Source organism: Cuculus canorus, chromosome Z (assembly GCF_017976375.1).
Source record: "Cuculus canorus isolate bCucCan1 chromosome Z, bCucCan1.pri, whole genome shotgun sequence".
Lineage (NCBI taxonomy): Eukaryota > Metazoa > Chordata > Aves > Cuculiformes > Cuculidae > Cuculus > Cuculus canorus.
Window position 1 is genome coordinate 15853082 of NC_071441.1, and position 13065 is coordinate 15866146.

Below are 13065 nucleotides of genomic sequence, written 5' to 3' on the forward strand. Positions count from 1 at the left end.
TTTAATTGAGGGCAATTATTCTTCCCTGTGGCAGGAAGACTACCGAATTGCAAATTCACCCCAGCTATCTGTCTAAGATTGTCCTTTCAGAGGACTCACACCTAGAATGCTCATTTTTGCCCAGTAACAAGAGGCGTTTGAACCCCCACTGCAGAACAGTAATTTAGCCTATACAACTAAGCTCTAGCTGCACGATTCTCACCTACTCATTTTACCTGTTTCCACAGAGGGGGAGCCTTGTCCTTCCTCCTGGGCCTGTGGCTGCCAGCGATGCCAACTCCTTGCAGTGGCTCCTCTGCTCCCACATTTCTCCTGAGGCTCAGCTGACACACGGCGAGTGGCTGCATCACTGTCCCAATATCTTGGTATTTTTACACAACATGGCCGCCTTCTGCCCAGAGGGTTTATTTTTGTTTTTTTTGGTTTTTTTTACTGAGGCTGAGTGCAGAGGGCTTGGGACAGGGAATCTCTTATTGTGAGAGCTGTTCCTGCCATTCCAAGCCCTTTGGTAGAGGGAAAGATTGTACTGCTGTGTGCTGCAAGGCTGTTTCCCTAGGAGTCACTTCAAGTCCTGAATCTAATGCGAGGTACTCATCAGTGAATCATAGAATCATAGAATAGTTTGGTCTGGAAGAGACCGTAATGATCATCCAGTTGCAACCCCCCTGCCAGGGGCAGGGACACCTTCCCCCAGCTCAGGCTGCCCAAGGCCCCATCCAACCTGGCCTTGAACACCTCCAGGGATGGAGCAACAGCAGCTTCCCTGGGCAACCTGTGCCAGTGCCTCACCACCCTCAGTGAAGAACTGCTTCTTGTGGTCATCGTATTACCAGTCACGTATGATGGTTTTGTAAACTAGGTTGGGAACCTCAAGTGTAAGAGAAGCAGCAGAGAATAAAAAATCAGGTAGTAAGACCCCAGTGTTCACATTTTTGTCTTGATTTGCATCATTAAATGTCTTCAGCAGTCCAGAGGGACAAAACATATAATAGTCAAATCCAGTGTTACTAGCATCCAGTTTTACCCAATGTTTGTATAGTAACATTCACAACATCTAGTGCTGGATGTGGAGTTTGCACTGAGTAAAAACAGTAGTGTTTCCCGGGGAAGCGAGCCTCGGTTAAGGACAGGAGCCAGCAGAGTTTAGAAATTTCAGCATCACAGTTGCCTTGCTTGCTTTTTAGGGAGTAAGCTAAAGCCAGCAGTCGTATACCAATATGAATGTTGTGTTAGCACTCAGAAGCAGTTGTCGTGTTTGCCTCCAGCATTTTCTTCTGCCTGTGCTCCATCCTTGGAAACACCCACAGTGTCTGCACCCTATTTCATCAACAAATACTGCCCACATTCGTTGCTAATTCGAAGTATTTCTGGGGTTTATGACTTGAAGTCACTGAGGTTTCAAACTTAATTTCACTTACACATTTCTATATTTTCCTCTATGCCATTTTACAGGAAAATGACATATGTTATACAGTACTTTTAAAAATTATCTGAGTGTTGATATTCTTGAGTTCCTTGTTTTAGCTGTTGTCATACTGAGTAGTTCACGGGGCTGAAGAATCCAAGGCCTTATATATGACAGACAATTTTGGGGAGCAGGGAAATTGAAGTTCAAAAATTTTATTACTCAGTTTTATTAGAAAACTGTTCTTCAGAGATCGAAGTATGAGGCAAATTTGTTTTGTGTTAATTTGTTCTGCTTTCCTAAGAATTAGCTTTACTTTTCTAGTATATAAATTGCCTTGTGGGCTGGCATCCCTGTGCTAGGAACACCTGTTTTGGTTTTTCCTCTTTCTTTTTTTTCCTTCTTTTTTAACTATTTTTTTCCCCCCAGAAAGTAAGTAGAGGAAGTTGCATCTCCGCTGCTGACTCTTCCCATTGTGAAAACTGTGCTTACCTTAAAATAAACCCTTTGCCTACAGCTTTTTTCTTCAAAAAGCCTTTCTTCTGTGCACACTTTTTATGGCAATATCTTTCCTAATACAAAGAAAGGAATCTGAATTTCGGTAATATCCATTTAAGGTTGCTGGGCTTTTCGAGAAACTCTGAAGCCTTTCCTACACTGATATGACTGTTATTGATGTTTGAGAGGTTATTTGAACAAAGGTTAAGTTGATATGATGTTAAAACCGTATTTGCCAGAAGGAAATAGTCAGAACCATAGAATCACAGAATCACAGAATCATAGAATCATAGGCTCATAGAACCACAGAACAGTTTGGGTTAGAAGGGATTTTTAAAGGTCATCTACTCCAGCACCCCTGCAGTGAGCAAGGACATCTTCAACTAGATTAAATTGCTCAAAAATTATAGCCTGAATAGACAAAACTTCTTTATTGTAATGTCTTTCATTGCTTCTTTGTAAAAGATCTGCTGCTTTTTGCTGGAAAAATCCCTATGGGATCAGCATTTGCCTTAGACAAATTGAAGGAAAGTTAGTAAAAACAAAAACTGATATAGTTTCTGAAACTCTGATTTGGAAACCAGAACATCAGGAAGCCTAGTGTCTCACAGGACAACTCTTCAGTGTTAGGGCTATAAAGCAACATACTGCTGGGGCTGAAACAGAATTTGCAGCGCAGTAAGTGAATTTTACTCGATGAAGAACTCTGCTGTTGTTTCCTGGAGAAACTGAATTTGTTTCCAATGTTCCAAATGGAGATTTATCCCATTTCTTTCCTTAACACAGGATTTCTTTGACTATTTTTGCCTACTAGAAATTGAGTGACTAACAGGAAAGAAAATACCACAGAAAACGAGCATTTGCTGTCATCTAGTGGTAACAAGTGTTTTAGCACGTGTTTATGCTCAGCTCTGCAACAATGACAGTTGTTTTCTCCGAGGAATTCTATATCTGATTTTGGTTTCATGCTCATTTCAGGTAGGGTTTGTGAAGAATAAAAGTGCTGTGTCCTTTTACTGATGGTTCAGTCTAAAATCATAGTGAGATTTTTTTCCCCCTGCCGAATGCTTCTAAAGCTAGAATTCTGACTTCATTATTTTGATGGACTTTGCTGACTTCACTGCAAGACCGAATGATGACATCAAAGGTGTCTGAGAAGATAAGCTTTAGCTTTCCACCTCACCAGCAAAGGAAGAGACATAACTTTAATCATCTTCTTCAAACACAGTGGAGAGAATATTAACTTTTGAGTTAATTTTTTTTTTCTTCAGGTATTCTTGGTGTTACAGGATGGACAGTGACATGTGAAATCCTGAGGTATCATTCACATCTTACAAGACACATTATGTACCATGCATACTGTGCTGAGTTACAGTTGCCGTTGCTTGGTTTAGCTATATAATAGCAATAAAACTGCACCAATTTATGCTCCTTGAAGAACTTCTCAAAGGATATAGTGGGTTACAGAAAGGATAAATAAATCTAACTTTTCTTGTGGGCTGACCCTGAAAGAGCAGACTATAAGATGGACCAGCCCAGCCCACAGAAGGAGGCGCTGCCTGATCACTTTCCACACTGCTGAGGACACCCACAGGATTCTCAGCTGCAGATCAGGACTCAAACATAGCTGTCATGATGCATCCTGAGATTTTTACCCTCGATTCATTTTGTCTCATCTTTTTCCTGGGTATTGAAGTCAAGTGGCTCTTTCTGGATTATTTTTATCACATGTAATCTCATCGGTGGTTAACTTGAGCCACTTCAATACGGAGACATTGTTTAGCAGGCACAGTATACTGCTACAAGAAATTTTTCTTCTTTTTGACAGCTGTAGTCAGAGGACAGAGAGTTTCCTGGCAAAATCAATTTGTCAATCAGAATTTAGAGTATGTATTCTGTATGACATTTTTCACAGCATTTTCCTGGAAAAAATGGCTGCGTGTGACTTGGACAGGCATACTCTTCGCTGGACAAAAACTGGCTGGATGATGGGGCCCAAAGAGTTGTGGTGAATGGAGATAAATACAGTTGGTGGTCGGTCATAAGTGGTGTTCCCCAGGGCTCAGTGTTGTGACTGGTTCTGTTTAATATCTTTACCAGTGATCTGGAAGAGATCCTTACCCTCAGTAAGTCTGCAAACAGAAAGTCGTGGAAGGCTGAGCTGTTTGAGGGAAAGAAGTCTCTTCAGAAGGATTTGGAGAGGCTGGATTGATGGGCCAAGGCCAATTGCATAGGGTTTAACAAGGCTGAGGTTCAACCAGGTCCTGCATTTGGGTCACAACCACCCCATGCAACACTACAGGCTTGGGGAAGAGTGGCGGGAAAACTGCCCAGCAGAAAAAAGACCTGGGGTGCTGCTTGACAGCCAGCTGAATGTGCCCAGGTGGCCAAGGAGGCCAATAGCATTCAGGCTTGCATCAGAAATGATGTGGCCAGCAGAAGTAGAGAAGAGACCATCCCACTGTACTCAGCACGGCTGAAGCTGCACCTTGAATCCTGTGTTCAGTTTTGGGCTCCTTACTACAAGAAGCACATTGAGATGCTGGAGCATGTCCAGAGAAGGGCAAAAAAGCTGGTGAAAGGTCTAGGGCACAAGACTTATGCAGAGTGGTTGTAGGAACTGGAGTTGTTTAGTCTGGAGAAAAGGAGGCTGAAGAGAGACCTTGTGCTCTTCACTACTACCTGAAAGGAGGTTGTATTGAGGTGGATGTGAGTGTCTTCTCCCAAGTGACAAGCGATAAGATGAGACAAAATGCCCTTGAATTGCACCAGGGGAGGTTTAGATTGGACATGATGGAAAATTTTTTTAGATTAGACATTAGGGAAAATTTTTTCATGGAAAGCGTTGTCAAACATTGCAACAGACTGCCCAGGAAAGTGCTAGAGTCACCAACCCTGGAGGTATATAAAAGATGTGTAGAAATGGTGCTTAGAGACATGGTTTAATGACGGACTTGGCAGTGTTAGGCTTACAGTCAGACTTCATGACCTTAGAGGTCTTTCGCAACTTAAACAAATCTGTGACAAATTACTTGACCCTTGACTTCACAGAGAGGGAAACTCTGAAAATCCCAATTGCTTTGATTATTAATATCCCCCCAGATGTAGGGTCAGAAACAAGGCAATGAAGAGTGAAGTTAAGGATGTCTTTTTCAGTGGGTACAAAAACAAACAAAGGAAACCCTTAAGTAACTATGCAGAATGATCAATACCATGATATTGACGCTTATTTAAGGAATCGCTGGAATTCTGTCTGTGATCCTTCCTTAAAATATAGCTTTTCAATTTCTAAGTCTCAAAGTGCTTTCTAAAAGGTCACTGAACTTTCTGAACTGAGCGACTTAAATACACTGTAACTTCCCCAAAATCTCAGAATGAAAACTGGTATTAAAATCTTTTTATTTTTCCCACATTCCAAGAAGCTGTTTTTTCATGCTGCTTTCTTCTTCCATTTTTCTTGTATTCCTGACTAGTTTTAGTATTGAGCCCTTGTCAGAGACAGGTGACTCAGAGCAAGGGTGATGATGGTTTGCTTTTCCTACCTTGATATGTCATTGTACATGTCAGTGTATTGAAGACACACAATTCCTCTACCAAACAACTATTTTGTCAAGTGCGTATCTTCCTTCAAATGTGTATTTTCAGAAGCTGTGTCAAGGAAACCCTTCCTGCCTTGTGCTTTTAAATTTTGTATGCATGCTTTGACTTAATGTTAAAAATCCCAGGCTTTTTAAATGGATGGGTAGATCTGTAATATACATTCACACTCGGCTCCAAGTACCCATTTATTAGTACAGCAAGATAAACAGCATTTTCTCTGTTACCTTCACTATGTAGCATCCCTGGGGCTGGTAGATAGATAGCCAGGATACATGTGGGAATGTATGTTTCACTTCTGTATTATCACTGTTCAGCTCCTAGGATCAAACCATTGTGCCTCAGCTGAGATTTTCCTTTCACTGACTAATTCTACTGCTGAAAAGGATAAACTTACATAGAGGATGTGCTAGCTTGTAAGGAGTAGATCATGGAGTAATTTGTCTGGCAGGATTCTGCACTGCTCAAGTGGGTAATCATGTGGGAGAGGCCATTCAGTTGGCAGTATCTGTAAAGTGTATTTTGTCATTGTTGTAAGACATGATGTTATCTGAGCATTACAGCCTGGGGGGCCTTGCCTTCTATCACTCTCACTGGATGCAGCTGTAGTGCCTATTTCTTACACCTCTGAAAATCAGACCTGAAATCTGCAGGTCTGCTGCAGTAGGACTGGTTTGTAGATCACGTTTCATTCTTTGCATGTCATATGCCAGAATGCCAAGATATATACATAGATAAAAGCTTCCACTCTTAACTCATGAAATAATTGGTAAATAGACATAATTGGAAGTGTAAGGTGTCCACAGTGTGTATGGACCAAGCTATTGCTAGATCAGTCCTCGACAACACATTCCTTAATTGGCAGCACAAACAGCTTCTTGTACAGAACATACCTCTGTCACACAGCCTAGCAAGACTATAGTGACTGCACACATAATTTTACATATAGTGAGGTTAATTAATTTACTTTTTTTGCAGTTAAAAAGAGCGTAAGTTTCTCAACAGTGGACAGACCTGAAGGTGTGAAACATCTTCCCTTATTCAGCACTTCCACACAACACTTCCTGTCACTTCCTGAGCTGGAATTTAATTAAATTATAAATGTTAACATATGATGATGTTAGTATTTTAGATGGCATAAGTATATATCAAGTTATATATAACTCACGTTGGATCCAAGTCAGATATTTTACTTTCTTGGTAGTCAACTATGTTTAAGCATATTTATGAGGTAGAAGGAAGGAATCGTACTACAGAGCATCTTCTCCAAATGCCTTCTTCTCCCATGAAAAAGGAGATGCTAGACCGTGTAGCTCTTCTTGTCCCTAGCCTCTTCCTTCCTTAACCACATCATAGCTCTTTCTACCCCTGAATCATGTTACTTCCCAATCTGTACTTAATTAATTGACAGCAACAAACACAGCATGTGGTTATGGTTCATCATTCTATCCTGAACTTCTTGGTATTAATTACATAAAAACCATAGTCTCACATCTGTCTATAAATCCTAAAGTGAACTCAATTGAAAAACACAGACTTTTTTTTCCCAGAAGATGACCTCTGCAGATATCCTACCTCCTAATATTGGTGGCTAGCATGTTCCCAAAGAATTGTACAAATTTTACAGCTTATTTGAGTGATTGAACCTAGCAGCTGTTAAACAAGGGTTACTGAACAATACCATGAAAAATTTGAATCCTATATTCCTTACAGCCTGTTTATCAATGCAGCATTTATTCCACCCCTTCTTCCCCTCTGTGCCAACCCAGACATTATGCCTAATGAGAAGCTGTAATTTGTGCAGAGGCATATCTGCTATATCCTGGGTTTCAGACATCCAGCAAAAGCTGTTGCACAACAGCGCATTTTGGTTTACCCTGCATTTAGCAAACCTAGGACGTGGAATGAAACTTTAACATATCTGTTATTTTTTCCCTTAATCTGCAAGGAGTGGTTAACTGGTGACAGATCTAAGAAAGCTGTGTAAATAAGCAGAATGGTGCTCTCGCTAGTAAGGCGACATACTCAGAGAAGAAGAATTGCAAACCCCCTTGCAGGACCAGAGAGAGGGCTTATTTTGACTCCCAGGAATTAAATTTTGTTTCCTCTCCCATGCTGGTGAGTCACATTCCAAGCTGCTGTTAAGGCGATTGGAGAATTAAAGTCCCAGCTGCTTCCCCTGCTCGTTCCAGTCCTGGCAGCGGAGGCTAGACCAGCAACAGAGCTGAACTGACAGTAGGGACAAAGACAGTGGGTTAGGTCCATGTTCAAATTCTGCTTCTTTCCCACATTGGCAAGATCCATCACATGATGTAACACTTGCATAACACCTTATGGCTTAGCATTTTATGGAATTGTTTGATGAAAACAAGAACAACAGGACTGAAAAATGAAACATTGCGAATGATTCTAAGATATCCAGAGCACAAACTTGAGTAGGATGTCCTTAGAGTTTTGAAATAAATAATTTCTCTGCTATCCACAAAACTATTCGAATAAACTTTCAACAGCTGAGTCTTTGGCCATTTTGGGGGATGCTCTTTTTACAGAAGTTGCTTTCTCTGTTAGGTCGAAAATTGTTCATCTTCCTTCCTCAGATCCTTCCTACCTTCTCTGTTTCCCCTGATTTGATGGATAGTAACAGCCAATTTTGTAAGTCAGACCTGATTTACACAGCGTCATGAGTTGCTGACATAGCAGTAAGTCAGTTGTCAATAATGAGAATTATGTTTTCAGGGTATTTTTCTTGTTTGGGCTCTATAAATCAATTTGCATGTAAGTTTGTGTGAAAATGTCCTTAAAACAACTGCCCTGTTTCACAGTAATTATAGATGTAGAGCTGCAGTGAAATACAGTCTTTTCTGGTGATTAAGTATGATTTACAGAAAACAACCTTACTGAGTTGTGGTATCCAGCAGATCATAAATATTACTTCTCAATAATTGAAATAATTTTCCTATAAGAGAATAAAATACAGCTTATCTGCCTTTTCTAAAGATTATAGCATTGATTACATAGAAAGGAAACAAAGAAAGGAATGCTTTTGTACTGTGCTGAAATTTCATTTGTGAACTGAAAGACAGATCAAGTCAGTCAAAATACTAAAAAATTGATTTTATTTTATCTTTTAATTTTTTTAATTCCTACATAATTTACATTTTGATAGAAAGTCATTGCAAGTCAAAGAAAACAAACTATTCACAAGTAGGAAATGCCTCAATTGGAACCACTGGGTTTTAAAACCATTTTTGCTTCTATTAGCAAAGTAATAAAGAGCCATTTTCTTTGAGTCGTTTTGATAAGCCATAATTCAATTTTTAGAACTTTTTTGTAAAATGCTTTTTACAATAGCTTAGGTTAATGATGTTCATTTTATACTAGTGCTTGTGTATGCCATTCTTCAACTGGTAATGGCATCATAAGAGTAATTGGAAAATCCCATTCCGTGGCAGAATAGAGAATTTGAGCTGCAAAATATGGCATCACAGAGAACGGCTGAATTAATTTGGAGCATCCACTTTTCTATCACAGCCACACACTGTATGAAACAACTATAAAAATACATTTCTGCCTAAAACTTGGGTATTACATAGTGCTGAACTGTGATGTTGGCAGTGCAAGTGAGGGAGATAACCTTTTTATTCTAAGCTACTGGTAGAGTTCTGCTGCAACATTTGCAACTGATACAGAAGATTTTTCCATAACAGAACTCAAGCATTTTTTTCTATATTAGCATCAAGTCAGCTGGGCTGGGCTTCCATCATGTACCTTTAAGAAGATGCATTGTTGATTCTGCCGTCTCGCAGAGGGAACACTTCTGGTCACCAGGTCAGCTGAATTAGAAACTAACTGAACTAACTGCGTGGCTACAGGGGGCTGTGTTGCTGCAGGACAGATTTCTTTCCTTTGAGTCAATGTAGAAATCAACCCAATGTCCAGTTCAGTGCCTACAAAAAATTTGACCTAAAGGGATGAAGAAAGGCACTGGTTAAAAAAGCCTGAGGAAACACAAAAATTATGGCTTAATTATTTGAAGTAATTAACATTGACTCCTTCAATTGCACAAGACAAATAAGTTATGGTAAACATCTTCAAGCTCAGAATTAAATGCTTTAAGAAATAAAGAAAGTGTCAAAAATCTTGCTGAAATAGACAGCATACGTCAAACCAAGCTCGCAAACTTGGCAGTCAGAAAGATAATTGTTTTACTTGGAAATGGAGCAAATTTAAAATATATTCTATCAGTCTATTAAGTTGGTTTTTATCTTAACAACCTTTTAAAAACTAACTCACAACACATCATGATAATACTAAGAAAATGTTTGGATGTTGTTTTCCAAGAAGGCATTATAGGCTTTTAATATCTTCCCATATTGATAATTATTTCTTAGTTAGAGATAAATAGCAGTATGTATCTTTGCAATATTTGCCATTTATAGGGATCTTCACTTTTCAATTAAACCTGCTGAGAGCAGGTAGGACGTGCATTGCTACAAAAAACCAATTTGAAGTGCATCCTCATGTATAAATGTATAAACATAATGCTAATCCAGGAAAATTGTCACTGATTGTCCCTCTGAAATGTACATTCTTGGAATGTCAGTGTTTGCGGAGTTTTTAAAACTGATTCAAACTGACTTATTTTCTTCCAAATGTAAAACACATTTTCCCCGCATTAGAAAAATGCAGTGGATTCAGTATTTGGAAGACTATTATTTTGCTTCTTACTTTGGTCATATGTTTGCCTTTATTTGTTTGGGATTTGGAACTTATCAGATGATGTTTCTAATGCTTTCGAGCTTTGTTGCTGTTTCCTCTTTGGATACTGGCCACAGCAGATAACAGTAATCTGATTCCACCTCAGCTTTCACTAATGCAGACTACATTTTGTGGCTTCATTATTGGCCCAAAATTATTTAAGATGTAATAATGTCACCTATTTCTGTGCCTTGTTTACATTAAGGATTGGAGAACTGGCATTTCCATACTGCAGTATCTTCCCTTTTGCTATTTAAGATTCTGAAACAGTGCAAGAGGCCACAAATACAATCGCAGAATAGGAGGTCTAACAAAAGAGAAGCAAGAGATTAGTGCTTCCTTGTATCTGTTCTGGCCCTCTCCCAGATTATACAGCTCAGTATATATGTGTTCCTTCAACAGAGCCAGAATTCCTCTGTCTGCTTCAGTGGATTATTTTATTTAAACTAAACTGTTGGGCCTTGCCTACTGTACCATGCATACTGTTCTACTGTGAAGGCAGTGGTCATTGTCAAAGGGAACAAGGAGTAGCAGACAAATAATATCTTTAACTGCCATACTTTATCTGCTATGAACCATTAAAGACTCTGCAGAGACAGGATTCCAAACCATGACTGATTTATTCAGTTATCATTCATCTAGTAACCTCCCTGACTCTTAACGAGCTATTTGTCTATGTAGCAGACAAAACTGTTTTACCTCATGTTTGCCTGACTACCTTCTTGTCGTCTTATTGAGCTGTGACACTCCATGGTGCCTCTGAGCAGCTCCTGAGTAGACTCCTTCATAGAGATCAGAAGAATGCCTTACAAGATTTTTTTTGTCTGATCAGGTACAGGTCTAGATCAGGGATTTCCTAAGCACGAGAATGGCATCTATGTTACATGACTATCTTTTCCAACTCTCCAGTCAACCGAGTGGTCCCAGTAAAATACCGTTGTGTGTGCTCAGCGTGAAACAAGCATTTGGATGTAAAATATCAGCTGATGTTTTGACAGTCCTAGGCATCTGTAAAGATAGACTTATACTGAGAAATGTCATGTATCTTCACAATTGCCAGCGCCACCGCCTCTGCATTTAATTCAAACAGAATGAACACACATCACTGAACTCAGCCTCATCACATCCATAGACATCACCAAAGGGTTGTTCTGCTTCACAGGGAGTAAGCCTGGACAGAAACCAGCATGATCAGTTGTCTTACAATGAGACCGGATCCTTCCTGTAGTACTCGTCTCCTGAGAAAAAAACACCACCAATGCCAATACAGCTTGTTTACTGTACAGAAAGCTTGGTTTTGAGTAATATTTTGTGTGTGTATGTAAAAATGGTTCCCTTTGCTTAAGGTTTAGCAGCGAAAGAACTTGTCAATTCTTAAGTTGCCCTTTCTTTTCTCTCCTTGCTGCAAAACGGGACAAAACTGCCTTCCCAGTGTTGCTCCAGCCTGGGTACCACTTGTAAGAAACAGTCACCGGTAAGATATTGTAAAGGACAAAGTCTTCGAAGCAAAGACAATACTATTTTGCTATTTTACCTTTCAGCACTGGATTGGATGCCCTTACTAAGTCAGTCACCGCATCTTAGAAAAGCACGAGGTTTACGCACTAGTTTTAGACAAAAAGAGTGTGTGTCCTCCAAAAATGTTTATTTTTTAGGTTATCCAACGACATCTGGAGACTCCCTTCAGGTTATCTCTTGACCTAAGACAACTACATCTTATAAGACAATTAAGCAGGTCAATAAATTCTTGCAACTCTAAGGGAGAGTTTTTTCTTTCATGTTATTCATCCGTGCCTGGAGATTGTCTGTGTATTATCTCCGGATACGAGACAGATTTGTCTGACAAGACAATTAAACGTACAAACCAGCTGCAGCAAGCCTTATCGATTCATTCTCCCGATGCCCCTCTAGGTGTGGTTTTCCAGCCGCCCGCAGGGATGCGATTCCCGGGAGGGCGAGCGGGCGGCAGCCGGAGAGGCTCCGTTCTCTGACAGAGCGTGATCCCCGCGAGCAAGTGCGGCCGCGCCGGCTCGACTTTTTCCCGCTGCCTCCAGTTACAGCCCTGGCAGCGCACCGCGCTCCTCGGCTCCGCTTTCCAGGGCTATTTTTGTCCGGGGCGGCGCGCTGCCGCCTCCCCCTCGCGGGAGCGGGCGGGGAAAGGGCGGCGCGCACCCGCGCCCGCGGCGGCCGGGGGGCTGCGAGCGGCCGAGGAGACGCGCGTCCGGCCGGGCAGCGGGGCTGAGCCGCTGGGCCATGGAGAGGACCCCCATCCCCGTGCTGACGGTGCAGACGTCGCCCTACGAGGACCAGAGGCCGACGGGCGGCGGGGGGCTGCGCCGCCCCACGGCGCTGTTCGAGGGGCAGCGCAACTACCTGCCCAACTTCGTGCAGAGCCTCCTCTCCTCCGTCGACCTCCGCGACCGCCAGGGCTGCACCATGGTGGTGGGCAGCGACGGCAGGTATTTCAGCAAGACGGCCATCGAGGTCGTCGTCCAGATGGCCGCGGCCAACGGGGTAAGTGGGTGCGCCTGTGTCCCCCGCGCTGCCGCGCCCGCACCCTTCGGCCTGGGGGGTGTGTGTGTGTGTGTATGTGTGTGTGTGTGTGTCTGTGTCTGTGTGTGTCTGTGTCTGTGTGTGTCTGTGTCTGTGTACGTCTCTCTGTGTGTGTGTCTGTGTCTGGCTGAATATACCAGTGAAAATCAGACGGGATTTCCCGATGGGATCGTCCGACGGGATCGTCAAACCCCCCCCTGGGAAAAGAGAGAGAGCTTTGAATGTGGGGAGCGCTGAGTATAAAAAGGAAAATC

The 13065-nt window shown here is 41.6% G+C and overlaps 1 protein-coding gene across 1 annotated transcript in view; it reads left to right on the forward strand.

The window, feature by feature from the left end:
• Positions 1 to 12396: 12396 nt before the first annotated feature.
• The window catches only part of PGM5 (phosphoglucomutase 5), a 70218-nt gene continuing 69549 nt past the window's right edge, over positions 12397 to 13065 (forward strand). The window contains exon 1 of the mRNA XM_009556140.2: positions 12397 to 12772. Coding sequence (XP_009554435.1) covers positions 12512 to 12772 — 261 coding nt within the window. The 5' untranslated portion in view covers positions 12397 to 12511. The remainder of the gene's footprint in view (positions 12773 to 13065) is intronic.